The 17,576-nt window shown below is 62.8% G+C and overlaps 1 protein-coding gene across 4 annotated transcripts in view; it reads left to right on the top strand.

Moving 5' to 3' along the window:
• ZFPM1 (zinc finger protein, FOG family member 1) overlaps positions 1-17,576 on the top strand; it is an 80,930-nt gene that overhangs the window by 15,921 nt on the left and 47,433 nt on the right. For 2 of the 4 annotated variants that reach the window (XM_055232771.2, XM_055232772.2), the window contains exon 2: positions 16,616-16,720. In XM_055232771.2, the coding sequence (XP_055088746.1) occupies positions 16,616-16,720 (105 nt within the window). Of the gene's footprint in view, positions 1-14,699; positions 14,995-16,615; positions 16,721-17,576 lie in introns of those variants that run through there. The other 2 variants (XM_063613050.1, XM_055232770.2) reach the window with 2 other exon arrangements.

A 17,576-nucleotide genomic window follows, 5' to 3' on the forward strand; every position in this document is an offset into this window, starting at 1 on the left:
AGAGTCTGGGCTGAGATCCAAGGAGAGGAAGTAGGGAGGGGCTGTCCAACCAGAACCAGACATCACCTTGACCAGGGCCCCACCCCCTAATGTGGGGTGCAGTGCCTCTCACGTGGTGAGGGTCAGAGGTGCGTGTCCAGCCCAGGGGATCTCGCCACGCAGCCCTCCCAGTCTGTCAAGGGGTCTCCACGCATGCAGGCAGCTCTATCCTCCCCCAGGACAGCTTGGGGCATACAGTAGGTGCAACATAAATACTCCCCAGCTGATTTCTGTATCTGCTCCCTGTGACTGGCTGTGTCCCCAGAGGCAAAGCAAGCAGAAGGAAAAAGGAAACGGAGAAAAAGCCAGGGCCTCCAGAGCCAGCATTGTCATGGGCAAAAGGCCCCTCCAGTGTGGGGGCATCGCCTGTGGAGAGCCAGGGTCCTTGTCCCTGTGCCGGGGCTATGACTCACTCCTGCGGGGTCCTTGCTGTCAGGGCCACCCCACCCGTCCTGGGGACGGGGGCTGCTGGACGGGCTGGGGCGGGCAGCCTCTGGATGCCCACGGGTGTCCCCTGTCCTCTCCAAACCTGTACTGAGTGCCTGCTGTGTGCTAAGCATGGATCAGGGACCCCCAGGTGACCTCATGGAGCCCCAGCCTGATGGGGGAGAGTGAACACAGGGGTCTGATGTGCTCTGTGGCAGAACCACTGGGGAGGCTGTTTTTGGGGGACTGGTGGTGTGGAGGGCTGGGTGGTGACACTGAGTGACAGGTGAGGATGTGGCATGGTGTGGAGGGCCGGGTGGTGACACTGAGTGACAGGTGAGGATGTGGCATGGTGTGGACGGCCGGGTGGTGACACTGAGTGACAGGTGAGGATGTGGCATGGTGTGGAGGGCCGGGTGGTGACACTGAGTGACAGGTGAGGATGTGGCATGGTGTGGAGGGCCGGGTGGTGACACTGAGTGACAGGTGAGGATGTGGCATGGTGTGGAGGGCCGGGTGGTGACACTGAGTGACAGGTGAGGATGTGGCATGGTGTGGAGGGCCGGGTGGTGACACTGAGTGACGGGTGAGGATGTGGCATGGTGTGGAGGGCCGGGTGGTGACACTGAATGACGGGTGAGGATGTGGCATGGTGTGGAGTGCCAGGTGGTGACACTGAGTGACAGGTGAGGATGTGGCCTGGGGAAACACGTCCTCGCCGAGCACACAGTGGGAGTTCCGAGCAGGGGATGAGGTCGTCCAGGAAGGGGCGGGAGACGCAGCGTGACGCACTGACCCAGGGCCCAGCTCAGATGCCAGCACCTCACCCGGTGGGGTCCAGCCTCCGCAACAGGCATTCCCTTCCCCGTGTGCCCTTGCCAACTACATACTGGGCTGCCCAGAGGCTGCCTTCTGAAGGAGCGAGACCAGACTTTTCCTCTCCACTTATTCTGCCCTGACCGCGATGGGTGCTGAGAATTCAGACAAGAGCTGGACTCCCTGAGCTCCCAACCAGCTGACCCTCCAGGGCTCCAGCCATGTGTGACCTCCACCCTCGCAAAGGCCAGCGGCCACAGGGTCTGTCTCGGGCTGTAGCATCTAGGCTCTGAGATGACCGTGGCCGTGGCAGCTCCAGCTCACAGTTCTGGACCCCGAGATGACCGTGCCCACAGTGGCTCCCACCCATAGTGGAGGGGCCAGGACCCCAAGATGACCATGGCCGCGGTGGCTCCCACCCATAGTGGAGGGACCAGGACCCCAAGATGGCCGTGGCCGCGGTGGCTCCCACACACAGTGGAGGGGTCGGGACCCCAAGATGGCCGTGGCCGCGGCGGCTCCTGCTCACAGTTGGGGGTGTCAGGATCCTGAGATGATTGTGGCTGTAGCGGCTCGCACTCATAGAGGTGGGGTCAGGGTCCCAAGATGACTGTGGCCGCGGCGGCTCCCACACACGGAGGGGTCAGGGCTCCCGGCTCTGAAGCCACATGGCCTGGGCATGAATTCCTGCCCACCACTTACTCACACTTGGATCTGCCACAGACACCTGAGCCTGTGACTAAGACTAAGGCGGCCGGGCGCGGTGGCTCACGCCTGTAATCCCAGCACTTTGGGAGGCCGAGGCGGGCGGATCACGAGGTCAGGAGATCGAGACCATCCTGGCTAACACAGTGAAACCCCGTCTCTACTAAAAATACAAAAAATTAGCCGGGCGAGATGGCGGGCGCCTGTATTCCCAGCTACTCGGGAGGCTGAGGCAGGAGAATGCCGTGAACCCCGGGGGGCGGAGCCTGCACTGAGCAGAGATCACGCCACTGGACTCCAGCCTGGGCGACAGCGAGACTCTGTCTCAAAAAAAAAAAACAAAAATAAGACTAAGGCTGCGTCTCCATCTCTGTGAAATCGGGGCGAGGTCCCTGCGGGCTGGGAGGGCTCTGGGCCTTGGGCTGGCACTGCACCACGTTCCAGTGGGTTATTCCTGAGGGGACCTGCAGGTCCACAAGAGCCTTGGGTGGGCTGGGTCAGGGGCCGTGTGGTCTGCAGGGAGTGGAGCCAGAAGCCTGGGCCTCCCTGGTAGGAGCCCGGCAGGGCCAAACCCTGATGGGCAGCGGAAGTTTGTTGGGACCACTCTCAGGACAGGTCACCTCATCTGGGCTCCCACCACGCATGGCCACCGGCAACCCCACCCAATCTGTGGACCCACAGTTCATGGAGGGGGGTGCGGGGCTGAACCCCAGCGAGCCCCAGCCTCAGTGTCCACACCCACAAGTGGCCAGAGGCACGGTGGTGGGCAGGGCAGGTGCCCACAGGGTGGGGCACACAGGCAGGGATGTGCCAGCTCTGTGCCTCGGTCCCAGGAGAAAGGGAAGAGGCACCAGAGCGCCTGCTGTGCCCACAGCACAGAGAGGGTGGCATTTCCTGCTTTTTTTGTTTGAATTTTCTTTTTTTTTTTTTTTTTTTTGAGACTGAGTCTCGCTGTGTCGCCAGGCTGGAGTACAGTGGTGTGATCTGGGCCCACTGCAACATCTGCCTCCCGGGTTCAAGCGATTCTCCTGCCTCAGCCTCCCAAGTAGCTGGGACTACAGGCACCCGCCACAACGCCCAGCTAATTTTTGTATTTTTAGTAGAGACGGGGTTTCACCGTGTTAGCCAGGGTGGTCTCCATCTCCTGACCTCGTGATCCGCCCGCCTCAGCCTCCCAAAGTGCTGGGATTACAGGCGTGAGCCACCGCGCCCGGCCTGAATTTTCTACTTTTTATTGTGGTGAAGTGTACATCACATTTACCATATTAACCCTTTTCAGTGTACAGCTCAGGATACAAGTGCATTCGGTGCTGGGAACCCGGCAGCAGTGGGTCCCCAGGACTCCACGCCCTCCCGGCACAGGCTCTCCCTGATGGTGGCTCCCACCCTTGCCCCAGCCCCACTCCGGCATCCTAGGCCCCGCCTCTGTGGGTTGGAGGCTGATGTGTTAACTCCTGGTTTCAGGCGAGGAAGCAGGCCCAGGGCAGGCCTGCATCACAGAGCTCAGAGCTCTAGTGCCCCACAAGCTTCCAGGACGCCGCAGCCCTGGACCCCACCAGGACGAGGGGCCAGCTGGGCAGGAGGTCTGGGCGCAGGCCCTGCTGCGCTGCCACCCCCCGTTGGATCGGGAAACCTCCGTTTCTGCAGCTGTGCTATGGGAGCAGTTGCTTTGCTGCCTGGGACCCTGGAAGGCAGAAACGGCTGAACCAAGCCAGAGGGCGTGACGTCTTCCTTTCTGAAAGGCATCTGAGGGTCTCGACACTAGGGTCCCTGGGTCTGGGGTGAATCCTGCTCCTGGCCCCCGTGAATCTCCGGGACAGCCCACTTGGAAGAGGATGGCAGGAACCACCCACCCTCGGGCTGTGGTTCGATGCTGTGAATGAAAGCCTGGAGTCTCCTGGGCTCGTGAGCTCACCCACTGCCCCTCAGGCCTCAGCCCAGCTGTACAGTGGTTGATGAGGGGCCCCTCTCACCATGGCCTTGAGAGCGGGGTGAGGTGAACCCACAGGCCTGGCCTCGAGGGCCGCAGGGCGGGAGGAGAGTCGGCTGCTAGGGAGGGCCATGTCGCCCCCGCTGCCCCCGGGGTCTGGGCGCTGCACCCCACCTCTCCCGTGTCTGGGCCCATCCTGCTGGAGCTCTGCTCCCTTCCAGGGAGCCAGATGCCTCCACCCATGTGACGCAGGCTGCGCGGCGACAGCTCCGTGAGCCGCGGCCCCCGCCCCATCTATCAGCTGTTATCACCCATCCAGGGAGGGGGTCACTCCCCAGCCCAGATTCTCGGGGCCGTGCTGGGACCTCTCCTCCTCCCCGTGCCTCCGGCGGGCTTGCAGCCGGGTGCGTGGCCGCAGCCACCCTACCACACATATGGCCTGACCCCACCCTCGCCTCCACCCTGTGCGGTGGTCTTTGCCCCTCACGGCCCCACGCGGCCTCGCCACCCCCACCCACATCCCATCCCTGGGCACCCCCTCAGCTCTTCCCCAGGGGTTTAGTAATCAGTTCTCCGGAGTGAAGCAATCTCATGTAATCTATCAGTGGCTATCAGGCCCATCGGAGGGCCGGGAGTGGCCGGGCCCAGAGATGGCGCCAACCTTCAGCGTCGATAAAGTTTCCGAGTTCAGCGGTGATGAATGTTGAGTAAGCGCAGGCCGCACCGATAGGATGTGGACTTGGCAGGCCGCGGCTCCGGCTGAAACCAATCTCTCCCCTATCAGCCGGGCTGGGCTTTCTCAGGCCTGGGCTCTTTCTTCCCTCCTCCTCGGCCTCCCTTTCTCTCTGCCTTGCCCCGCCCGGGCCCCTGCCCCTGGGGACACGGGTGGGGGACCAGCCCACTGGCCCTGGCCCCAGAGAAGGGGCAGGCTCAGGGCAGGGGGAGGATCCAAGGGAGCCCAAAGAGGTGTCCAGGGCTGGGGGGCTGCCTGGAGGTGGTGGCAGATGCAGCAGCTGGCCAGCCAGGGTTCCCCCAGCAGTCCAGGGACCCTAACACAGTCTGACAGGTTTTGGCATTCTGCTCAGTGTCTGATGGTGGCTTCCCACGGTGGCCAGAATAAAACCCCAGCTCCCTCCGAGGCCTCCAGCCCCCTGCCTCCCCGCCACCCGCCTGCTTCCATTCCTGGGCGGTGCAGCGCTCCTTCCCACTTGGGGAGGCGGGCTCTGTCTTCAGCGCTCTGTGCCCGGAGCTCTTCTCAGTCGCAGGTAAAGTTCACCCTCTGAGAAGCCCTGGTGACCACCCCGTCTGAAGCCAGCCCCCCACGCCAGCCTGCTCTTCTCCATCCTGAACGCTGTCCCAGCCTCCGTGGCATCCTCCGTCCCCACACACAGGACGTTAATTCGCTCCACTCTTAATGCCCCTGCTGCAGAACCCCCAGGGCTGTCGGGAACCCGCATCTGGGGCCCCTCTGCCTCCTGCAGAGCCTCCCATTCTCTGTTCACAGCAGCTCTTTGAGACTAATGAGTCCATACCCGTCGGCCAGATGTGTAAACCAGGACCTGGGCAGCCCCTATGCCCAGAGCCAGGCACTGGCTAGATTCCACTTGGCCCGGAATGGCAGCTAGCCTGAGGCCTGTGCTGGGACCATGCAGGCACAGATCTGGCTGCTCTCTGCCTCAGTTTCCCTACAGGCCTGTGCTTGATCCTGGCAGAGCTTCATAAACTGCGAAGGGCTGTGCACTCATGTTGGTAGGGATCTGCTCAGAGGGATCCACAGCTCTGGGAGGAGATGTGCCCGGTGCCAGCCCTGCACCACGGCAGGCGAGGGAGACACAGCTCTGGGAGGAGACGTGCCCGGTGCCAGCCCTGCACCACGGCAGGCGAGGGAGCCACAGCTCTGGGAGGAGACGTGCCCGGTGCCAGCCCTGCACCACGGCAGGCGAGACAGGTTGACGGTCCTGTGGGGTGTCGAGGGTGCCCTGGCTTCAGCCATGCAGCAGGCACCTGGCAGGGCCCAGGCCCTGGGGAGCCGCCAGAGGGGAGGGTGGGCAGCCACACGGGGACTATGGCAAGGGTAGGAGCGCACGCGATGGGAGGGAAGGTGTGGGACTGGGGAGGGCCTCGCTGAGCTGTGATCCGCCCATGACACGGAGCCAGGAGGGGAAACTGAGGCCGGCAAGGGGAGAGACCACACCTCGGGCCTGGGAGCTGCACAGACCTGTGTCCCAATCCCACTCAAGTAACCCTGAGCAGGGGCAGGGGTCCGGGGAGGCACAGCCAAGAAAAAGGGAGGAGGAGGAGGGGAGAGCAAGCTGGGGCCTGAGAAAGCCCAGGTCCTCTCTCCTGACTGTGAGGACCCCAAGGACAATGCCAGGTACAGGGCAGGGCTCAGGAAAAGGGTGCAGGCAGGCTGCTGGGTCAGCACACCTGGATCTGTGCTATCTGTGTGGCCACCCCGAGGCTCGCTGGCCACTGCCCACTGTCCGCTGCCTACCACTGTTACTTCCTCTGCCCAGGAAGGGGCCGGGCTCAGAGGAGCACATGTGCAGGAGTGCCTGGGCCTGCCCTCGGCCCCCTGGACGGCTGCTCAGCCTGGACACCGTGCAGCCAGAGGCTGGGCATGGCTGTGGGCCCGGGGCAGTTAAGCCCACCAGGTCCACCCCTCGGTTACTGGGTCGTCCACAGAAGGAAGTGGTGGGGCTGAGGGGGTGTGGGTGCAGGACCCCCTCCCAATGCTGGTGCCCCATGACCCTGAGTCTCGTCCCTCTCCTCGTGGTGCCCCCACACCCACCCAGGCCTCAGACCCCACAGAGGCAGGTAGCAGGGCACCTTCAGCCAACCAGGTGGGACTCAGCCTGGCTCACCCACCCCAGGGTGAGCAGGGTGAGACCTGAAGGCCCCTCACTGGAACCAACCAAGCCCCCATCCCTCTGCACAGCCTCCCTCCTGGGGGAGCCCAGGATGACCTAGCCACACCCCCTCCAAGCCAGCCACACCCCACCAGCCTGTTTCCAGGCCCTGACCCTTCCCGTGTCCATCAGCATTTGCTGGGTACCTACTGTGTGCTGGGCGCCGTTCTAGATGCTGGGGGTGCGGCCGTGAGCAGACGTGAAGGGAGGGAGGGAGGGCCGCCAAGTGGCAGGGCAGCCATCGTGGGAACTGGGGAGGGCTCAGGGAGGGAGGGGAGAGGGCCGAGCAGGTGCCTGCTGGAAGTTCTGGTGGAGGAGGCAGCCAGGGCAGGGCCATTTTCAGAAACCAGGTGTGAGCTGGGTAGGGGTTTGGCTTTTGCTCTGAGATCCCTGGGGGCTCATGGGAGGCGTTTGAGCAGAGGAGGTGAGGGGTTGGGGGCTGCTTACTGAACATGACCACAAGGCCAAGTGTGGCTGGGGAGGCAGGGAGACAGTTCTTCACACAGCATGTGTGTCGTGGAATCCAGGCTGTTGGCACCAAGGGAGCGAGCTAGACTCGACTTGAACATACGATGGGGGCCAACCTGGGCCAAGGAGGGCTTCCCAGAGGGGCAGGGAAAGGGAGGGCATTTGAGGGCCCGAGACGGTCAGAAGCTAAGCCGGTGGCCTGAGGGCTCCCCACTCCTGACCCGGGACCGCTTTTGGCTGCAAGAGCCCGGCCCCCCAAGGGCAGTGCTTACGCTAAACACACAGTGTGATAGCGATGGAGAGAAGATTTGGACGTGCGCACGCCCACGTGCCAGGTCCCTTCTCCACACCATCTGCAGACCAGGGCCACGCAGACCCTCCCCGCTGCCCTGAAAGTGAGTTCTGGTCTCTGCCAGCCCGGCTTCCCTGCCTTACATGAGGGAGTCGGAACGTGGACATAGAGGGAACCACAGGAGAGGAGAGGAGGGAGAGAAGCGGGCACAGTTCACACGCGTGCCGGGAAGGGAGAGCTGAGCAGCCACGTGGGCTGGGTGTGTGGGCTTTGGCCAGTGAGGGCCCCGGGTCAGCGGAGAAGGGCATGGGAAGGTGGCTGATGTTAGAAAGGGTAAGATTTTCAGTGACTCCTTTCATACTCTTGAAGAGAAACAAGCACAGATTTGGGTCAGCACGGTGTGTTTCTTTGCCAGAGACTGGGCCAGGTGGGGTCCTGGGTTTTATTTGGGCTGCATGTTACCACCATACCCATTTCCAGCAAACTTTCCTGCCTTTAAAAGCCAAACATGGCTGGGTGCAGTGGCTCATGCCTGCAATCCCAACACTTTGGGAGGCTGAGGTAGAAGGATTGCTTCAGTCCTGCATGGTGGCATGAGCCTGTGGTCCCAGCTACTCAGGAGGCTTAGGCCGGAGGATCGCTTGAGTCTAGGAGTTTGAGGATACAGTGAACTGTGATTGCACAGGTGCACTCCAGCCAGGGCAACAAAGCAAGACCCCGACTCAGAAAAGAAAAGAAAAGAAAAGAAAAGAAAAGTAAAACCAAGAGGATGCTTACGGGGATGCAGTTGGTTGTATGTGAATTCCATCTCAATTGAATATTAATAAGGCTGTCACTGGGAGTGAGTCAGGGTTCAGGGCCCCTGCACAGCAGCCACCTCCTTGAGCCTGGGGACATTTGATTAAGCAGCAGCTCCCCAGGCTTGGCCTGGAGGGCGTGTTGGGCTCTGAGGCTGCTTCAAATGGGCTTGGCCCTCCTGGAGCCCACAGCCCGAGGCTAACCTCGGAGGGGAGAGCAGGGAGAACAGACCTGGGGATAGGTGGGTCTGGGACTCAGAAGAAGCACGAGCTCCCCATGGCAGGGTGTGTGGGAGCTCTGTCTGTCTGCCTCTTGGTGGAGCCGCTCAACCCCCATGTCTGCCCTGCCCCAGGCCCGCTGGCGTAGTTGAGGGGTGGGACCAGTGGGGGAAGGTGTCTGGGCCCAGAAGCAAACCCCGGGTGGTGGGCTCAGGCCATGTCCCCAACCTGCCACGATCCTCTGGGACCCTGGAGGTTCAGCCACGTGCTCCTGCGCTGGTTAGGGCGCTGCTCCAGTAAGCCGCACTCTCTCACCAGCATCCGCTTTTGTGGTTGCCCTGGCTGACAGCAAGTGCTGATCCCGAACTGATGGAGCTGCTGGTGGGCCAGGGGCGGGGCTGCTGCGGGGCGCCCTCCCAGCCTAGGCCTCTCATAGCCCCCCAAGAGCGTCTTCATTCTTCATCTCCATCAGCGTCTGTGTCTACACAGCCATTCCTGTGTTCTTTCTTCAGCGCCTCGCGCCGGCATCCCTGTAAGGGGTCACTGTTACGGTTGCCCGTCCTGCCTCCTGCAGGGCTCACTGAGCTGCTGTGCTGGGCTTACGGAGGCACACACGCCTCCTCCCAGTCCAGCTGGTGAAGCAGTGTGACCTGCAAATAAACACGAGGCTCCGGCTGAGCTGGGGCGCTAGAAGGGAGGCCTGGACCGTGGGGGACGGACCTAGGCGGAGGGAAAGAGCCTCTGCCGGAGGGATGAGGAGGCCTCAAGTGCACAGAGAGGCGAGGGTTCCCATAGAGGGGTCAGGGGTTGCTGAGGCCCCAAGGCAGGGGCGGCAGGGGAAGGAGTTGGGGGCCAACCTGAGGACCTGTGGGTTTAAGCAGCCAGGTGACAAATGCTACCCGAGGGAAACAGGGGTGGGGACTTGCACAGGGGCCTGGACCCCACATGGCAGTGGTGGCTCCAGGCCACACCAGGCTGATGGGTTGGACGTGAAGGAGGCGCGAGTCTCCGAGGACGTGTGCCGAGCCTGGGCTCCCCAGTGGGTAGGTGGGTAGCCACAGAGGGCACCGTCTGCTCCGGGCTCTCCCAGGCTCTGTGTCCACTCCCTCAGCTGCCCTTGTGCCTGGAAGTCAGCCTGGCTGCTCGATGGATTACACGTGAGGTACCGGCCACTTGGTCCTGAGGGTGTGGACGGTGAGTCGCGAGTCCCAGCCGCGGGGCCGGGCTCCCCACGCAGGTGGAGCTGGGCTGGCGTCGCCAGCAGACCCCACTTTGACGGCGGGGCTGGGCTGCTGCTACCGCTGCTCTCTGCGCCTCAGTTTCCCTGCTTGGCGAGATTCATGGGATGAGAGATGCTCCTAGCTGGGCTGGGGGGTGTGGAGAGCATCAGCCACTCACCAGGGACCTAGGAGGGGGCCGCTCGGCCGGAGGTCATGCTGCCCGCCGGCCAAGAGGTCGAGGTGTAGACTCAACTCGGGTCAGCTTGGGGGACCCAGGCCCTCTGCAATGGCTCACCACAGCCCCCAGACCCGGCCTGGGCCCCAGTCAGTCTGCCCTCCCTTAGCGTGGCCTCCACAGAGCGAGCGTGGCCGTCCCCGTCTCCTCTTTGTCCCCACCGTGGCCCGAGCTGCCCGCTGCCCAGCTGGTGGGAAAGTCTGAATCTGTTGCTATTTTCTGTCTGTTATCAGGGCCTTATCTGGCCGCTGTGTGCCGCCAGAGGCCAGGGTCTTTCTCCTGGCAATGCTGTGACCCCCGCCACCAGCTACCCAGGGCCAGCAAGACCAGGAGGCCATCCCTGGGGTTCTTTCTCTTCTGCCTCCCCAGCCCCACCCCTCTTCCATCTCCCCATCCCATCCTCTGCCCCGACCTGTTCCCCTCACTGCTCCCCTCCCTGTCCCTCCCTCCCCCACACTGCCCCCCCGCAGCACTTCCTCCCCCAGCCCTGGCCTTCACCCACTCACACCCCCCGCCAAAGGGGGAAGATGGGGCACGTCCCTGCAGAGTAGAAACAGTGACAGCAGCTGTGGTGAGAACCTCACATCTGCGCCCAGCGCGCACTGCCAACACCTGGCTGAATCCTGACGCCAGCCTTTGGCAAGACAGTTTCATCCGCTGAAACCAGCCTCAGGGAGAAGCTGCCTGCCCTGTGCCAGCCTCAGCTCCTGCTGCTGTTCCTTCCTCCTGGAGCGCTTTTCCCTGGACCCGGTGCTGGCAGCCTCGTCCTCTCCCCATCCAGATTGCCACCCACTTGCTACTTCCTCCAGGAAGCCTTCCTGGATGGCACCTCTGACTCTTTCCTGTGGTGCTCATGCTGGCATCTTCCACTTTTTGGGGGATGGGGCTGGTCACTGCAGGATCTCTGGCACCTCGTGAGGGTGGGGCACGCCAAGGGCTCAGGAAGGGGGAAGGAGCCAGTGAAAGCGAAGGAGGAAGAAGTGAGTGTGTGAGGGGACGGGTGAGTGAGGGAGTGGATGAAAGAGGGAAGGAAAGAGCCGTGGTGCTGGTGGGGGAGGAGTGGGGCCGTGTGGCTGCCAGTGGCCACCCGCCCCACCAGCTGCTCACATGGGGCCTGGGCAGGCACCTGCACCTCCACTTCCTCCCCTCTAGACTGAGAATGAGAGGACTCCCAAGAGAGGCCAACATAGGCAGCTGTGTCCCCTGCAGGCACCCAGTGGGGACTTAGGCTGGTCTCGAACCCTAAGCCAGGGCAGGGTGCTCCCTGGGCCAGGACCCTGGTTTTCAGGAGGCTTGCCCAAGGCCACAGAGCCAGGGGCACCGCCGGGGCCTCCCCAGGGGCCTCAGACTCCTCATCCACAGCCCTCATCTGCGCCCCACCTGGCATGGCCACCCTGGGGCCCACAGTCTGGGGGATGCCCCCTCTCCTCAGCGACTGGCTCTGGCTTTCCACAAGGCAGTCATTCAAAGGAGCCCCCCAGCGCCTCGCCATCAAAGCCGGGAGGGGCCACCTTAATCGTCGGTGCGGGGACTTGGAAGGGAGCTGGGATCATCCCGCCGCACAGAGCCGGCTCCGTAATTCAGTTTTAAAGCATGAAAAAAGGGAGTTGATGAAATTCCGCTATCAGCGCCAAGCCAATATGCAAAATATCTCACCCCCAATCAAATAGCTATTATGTTTTCATTTCCATTTCGGCGTCCGGCTTAATGAGCAGGAGACGGATGGGCGCGCGGGTGTCTGCCGACTGTGATAACCAAGGGGCTCCGGGCACTGCAGGGGCTGAGCCCAGCGCTGCCCTGGCTGCCGGTGACCACCACCATGGCCTGTGGACACCCCCAGGCAGGTGCGGCCTTGGCCACTGACCTCTGCCAGGCCAGGCAATGGGGCTGACCTCACCCTCACTGCAGGTGGTCCCGGGGCGAGGGAGGCGTGGGGTCCGTGTCTGGCTCGCAGAAGGGCTACGTGCTGGGTGCAGGTCTGAAATCCAGCCCCAAGTTCCTGTCCCACCACCCCCACCCCCACCACCGCTGCCTCCTCGCCGGGGGCCGTGGACAGGGCAGCTCACAAGTCGGCCTTGCTGGGCCTTGGTTTACTCACCTGTAAATTGGGTATGACTTGGCTTCCCACTGTGGGTATTGGGATGTGGTTGGCGAGGGGGATTTCCACGATGGCTGCCCCCAAGGTCCTGCTTACCCTACTCCACTCCACCCTGCCACAGCCGTCACCAAGTCCCGTACTGTCCTTGTACCCCCTCTTCCATGCACCCTGTCCCCCTGCACTTTCCTGACCGCCCCTACCTGCTGAGGTCTGAGTGGGCAGCCACCGTCTACACCACAGGTTCCCCATCCGAAATGAAATTGGAAGACCACCTCACTGGACTACGTGGGTGGGGGCGGTTAGGGTGGGCATTTGTAAAGTGCTGAGCACCGCCCGTCCAGTCTTAACCATTCACACCATCGCCCATTTCCCAAAACTTGTACTAGCCACAGTTGATGTTCACTGAGCACCTGCACTGTGTGGGCTCTGAGGACGCGGGCAGGCTGCACGTTTCATCTCCTGAGGTGGGGGCTGCTGTGGCTTCCATCTGTAGACCAGGAAACTGAGCACAGACAGTGGAGTGACTTGCTCGAGGTCACACAGCAAGGACGCAGCAGCTGTCAGCCTGCCTGGCCATGAGCTGGCCTGCTCCAGCTGTTGGCATCACTGGGCAGAGAGAGGGTCCCCAAAGAGGCTAGGGGGGTCTTTGCTAGCCCCGGGCATGGGAGGAAAGCAGCAGAGACCAGCCGTGGCTCACAGATGCCCCCAGCCAGTGGGGGGCCAAGTGCTCTGTCGCCCACCTGGACAGTCCCCATGGACCCCAGGTGGGCCACAGACGGGACCGGTGCTGACTTAGGGGCTCGGCAGGGACCAGGCAGCTGCTCTCAGACACCGAGGCGGGCCCAGGGCAGCATCCGCCTCGACACATCCTATTTGTGGGCTGACAATTGTCTCCTGCATTATCAGAGCCGTTTTAATTGTGCTGGAACTGAAATTAGCCTGGCAGCCTCTTTCTCCACGCTCATCATCACGGCTTTGTGTGGAGCAGGCGCCTTTGTTCTTGTGTAAATAGGAGAACCCATCACCAGCCCAGCGCCTCCCTGGGTGTCTGAGGCCCACCTGGGTGGGGCGTGGAGAGCCAGCCTGCCTTCCTGGGGCTGCGGCGGGTATGCACGGGGCTGTGTCTCCTTGGGCCCCAGGTCCCTGAAGGCAGGTGGCCTCGAGCCCATTTGCCAGAGCTGGTCACCCTCAGGCCCAACAGCTGCTCGGCAGGAGGAACCACAGCTCCCGGGCAGCCCCTCCCAGCTCCATGCCAGCCACGGAAAGCCCCGGCCTCCAGAAAGGGGAGGAGCCGGGCCGAGCTGATCGTTCGGCGTGCTGGTGCTGCCACCAAGGCGGGGACGGCCGAGCGCCTCCTGGCCTTCTGGATGGCACTGCCTGCTCAGGGCCGACCTCAGAGGTGGGGAGGGGAGGCCGCCGCGGCTACTTTTCTGCCCTGGCGTGTGATGAGGGAGGGCACTCGGGTTGGGCCTCCTGTCCCAGGGGCAGGAGTTGGACCGGTCAGGGGTGGCCCAGCCCGCCCTGGAGCCTGCCCGTGTGGGCGCTGTAATGGGAGGCTGTGAGCTCTCGCCTGGGGCTGGCTCCTGTGTGGTCTGAGCCCAGCCCCCTCCTGTAATTACAGCTCTGCGGTGCTCTGAGGAGGCCGGGACTCATGGGTCCCAGCTAGAGCCCAAAGGCTGCAGCTAGGAGAGTCCAGCGTGCCTCTCCTGTCCAGGACCCCCACATGGCTCCCTGGTGGCACCTGCCCCTCCTGTCCAGGACCCCCCATGGCTCCCTGGTGGCACCTGCCCCTCCTGTCCAGGACCCCCCATGGCTCCCCACTGGCCCCAGGATGAAGGTCCCCTACTCCCCGTGGTCTCTGCGGTCAGCACAGCCAGGACCCTGCCTGCCCTCAGCCTTGACTGCCAGCACACCCTGGCCCCTGACCTCCCCTTCCTCCACTACCTCTGTCCCCGCCCCGGGGCCTTTGCACATGTGGCCCCCTCTGCCAGAGCTGCCTTCTCAGGGGCTGGTCTCGCAACAACCACGCTGTTCCCTCCAAGATCTGCCAGCGGCAGCCCCTCCCCTCCCCATGTTTTTCTGTCTTTCTGTCATGGCCCCTTCCCTCACTGCACTTCTAGAACTTGCTATTGTTTTCGGTCGGGGCCCATCTGTTGTTCTCTGACTATCCCCACAGTGGCCTGGACGTCCCCATCTGTTGTTCTCTGACTGTCCCCACAGTGGCCTGGACACCCGGGACAGTGTTCAGCGGTCTGGTGCACCCCTGCATCCTGGAACAGCACCTGGCCCTCGGGTGTCAGCAGAAGGCAGAAAAGGCGTCTGCCCCTCCAGGAGCAGTTTGGTTTGATGGCATCAGCCAGCCACAGCCTGCTCATGATCAGAGGGGGGCTGGAGTCCAAATACACAGAAAACCCACCTTCCCGCCTCCCTGCTGCGTGGAACGGCGCAATCAGCCTTGGACATCAGCCTGAAACTCAGTCACAGCATTTCTTATTCTCTCACATCTTCAGGGGTCCCTGACACGAGGCAGCCTCTGAACCTGGCATTGGACGCTGGCGGGTGGCACGTTTGTTACTGGCTGGGCAGGTGTTTCGGGCATCAGCGGGCTCCACCTCCGGCCTGCCCGTCTCCCTCCCATCTTCTGCCTTTCTCTGGAGAAACGGAGCAAAGCAGGGAGCATGAGGGGCTGTGAAGGAGGACGGTGGGGATTCGGAGAGAAGCTCTTGAAGCTGGGCACATGTGGGCGCCTCGGTGTGTTTTTTTGGGGAGGAAGCACCAGGTTTCATCAGATTCCCAGAGGGGCCATGAGGCAAGAAAAGCCAGGAACCACCGAGCCAGAGGTGCAAACCCCGAACAGTTCTCTGTCCGTGCGGCTTGCTTGCCTCCAGGGATGGGGAGGTGGTTGTTCTAGCCTGCAACGCTCAGGCCTTCCCTCTGGTGTCTTCTGTTCTGCCCCACCCCCACTCTGCCCCATCAGGTCCCCTGACATGTGAACTCACAGACACGTGGTTTCCAGACGTTAGCTGTTTGTGTTGTGCTGTGACCACGGGGCTTGGCGGCTGCGGGACCTGGGGTCTGGATGCAGGAGGACCATAGCCCCTCCCACTCCTGAGTGTGTGAGGAGGCTCTGCCCCCATCGTGCCTCACACAAGACAGTAGAAGGCTGGGTGGGTCAGGCCTTGCGGGGGGGGCAGTCCCAGCATGCAGGCTGTCAGGGCCTAGGGACCCGGCGAGCAGTCAGGCAGGATATGGAGGGGCACCTCTGTCCTCTGTTCACGCTGGACGCCATCAGCCCCGCCGGCGGATGTCAGCACGCACACCTGCACTCAGCGCCACTCCACAGCCACTGTGGGGTCCGGAGCAGCTGCCCCCGCCCTTGGGCCGCGTGGCCTTGTCTCAGTCTGCCTTGTCACCTGTAAGGTGGGCTCCTGGAGTTCCCCCACCCCGATGTGTGAGTCTCTGACGGACCCGGGCCCTGAGGCACTCCACCCCCAGGTGCTGCAGACACCTGTGCCCTGGTCGGTTTGTTCACTCGACAAGTCTGTGAGCGCCTCCTTTGTGCGGGGCCTGTGCCGGGCGAGGGCGTCACCCCAGGGAGTTCCCAGACCGAGGGAATGAACGTGAGGGAAGCGCACGGGGACTGGGCCCCTAGGCGGGGCATTGGCAGGTGATGCCGGGCGGAGGCCGTGGCGACGGCGACCCTCGGGACCTGGATGGATGCTGGGCCTATAGTACAGGGAGGGCCCGCTCGCTGCTCCACTGCTGCCAGAGCGGGTGGGGGCCTGTCGCCTGGTGCTGGGGGCAGCAGGTCGGAGAGAGACACAGGGGCCGCGACTCTTCTCTGGCAAGAGCGGAATCCGTGGGTGTTCTGGAGGCCAGGGGTCAGGGCAGGTAAGGGTGGGTGGAGGCGACCCGGCAGCTTTGGAATTGTTGCAGAGGGTGGGGGTTCGTCAAGGATCATCAGGTTTTTTTTTTTTTGAGACAGAAGTCTCACTCTGTTACCCAGCCTGGAGTGCAGCCGGACAATCGTGGCTCACTGCAGCCTCCAACTCCCAGGCTCAAGCGATCCTCCCACCTCAGCCCTCCTAGTAGCTGGGACTGCAGGTGTGCGCCACCACACCCAGCTAATTTTTGTATTTTTTATAGAGACAGGGTCTTGCCATGTTGCCCAGGCTGCTCTCAAACTCCTGGACTCAAGCCATCCTCCCACCTCGGCCTCCCAAACTGCTGGGATCACAGGTGTGAGCCACCGTGCCCAAATGTCAAGTCTTGAGGGACCCAGAGGGAGCCCCCAGCTAACAGCCATCTGCCCTTTGACCTCAGGGTGAGGGATGCCCCTCACCCCTGCCCAGTTGCCAGTTCCGCCTGGGCACCAGGGCTGTGCCTATTCCAGGAGGGGTCAGGAGGCAGGAGCTGTCCCCTCAGAGCTCCTCCCGAACCCCCTTCGTCTTGTGTCCACAGGTTCCCTCGGAGACATGGAGGCCGGAGAGGAGGTGCCGTTGGTGGGCGCCAGCCACGTGGAGCAAAAGGCCACGGCCCCTGAAGCCCTGAGCCCTCCCAGCGCAGGTGAGTCAGACTGAGCCCTCTCACCGTGCCTCCAGCTGGGGCCTCCATCGCTTACCCATACCATGCACTCAGAGCTCAGCGGTGTCTGAGTGGTGTGGGCCAACTATATGCAGGAGTCCAGGACAGGCGTCTTCCAGCCAGAGGCCTGTTGCCCAGAGGCCCTCGGTGGGGCTGGGGGTCTCCAGGAAAGGGGAGATGTGCACACCTGCTGCATGTGCGGCCTGAAATCCAGCCCTCAGACAGATGAGCAGACCCAGGCCCAGATGGGGCAGGTCTGGCCCAGAGTTGGTTGGGAATCCATGCCTCTCCCAGCCTCAGTAGACCCTCTGTGAAGTGGGGACCATGAGGCCCCCTCCCTGGGGCTTGTTGAGCTGTGGCCCCTGCTAGCATGCTGCTTGGGCTGAGTGCACAGTGGGTGCTGGGTGCAAGTGGGTGCTGGGTACACAGTGGATGGGTGCTGGGTGCACAGTGGGTGCTAGGTGCACAGTGGATGGGTGCTGGGTGCACAGTGGGTGCTAGGTGCACCGTGGGTGCTGGGTGTGTAGTGGATTCTGGGTGCACAGTGGGTACTAGGTGCACAGTGGATGGGTGCTGGGTGCACAGTGGGTGCTAGGTGCACAGTGGGTGCTGGGTGCAAGTAGGTACTGGGTGCACAGTGGATGTTGGGTGCACAGCAGATGGGTGCTGGATGCACAGTGGATGCTAGGTGCACAGCAGATGGGTGCTGGGTGCACAGTGGATGCTGGGTGCAAGTGGGTGCTGGGTGTACAGTGGTGTCTGCTGCTAAGACACCACGCCTCATTCACAGACCAGAGAAGTTTGGTGACTTGCCAGGGTCACTCAGCTTGCAAGTGCC

The sequence above is a fragment of the Symphalangus syndactylus genome, chromosome 11, assembly GCF_028878055.3.
Source record: "Symphalangus syndactylus isolate Jambi chromosome 11, NHGRI_mSymSyn1-v2.1_pri, whole genome shotgun sequence".
NCBI lineage: Eukaryota > Metazoa > Chordata > Mammalia > Primates > Hylobatidae > Symphalangus > Symphalangus syndactylus.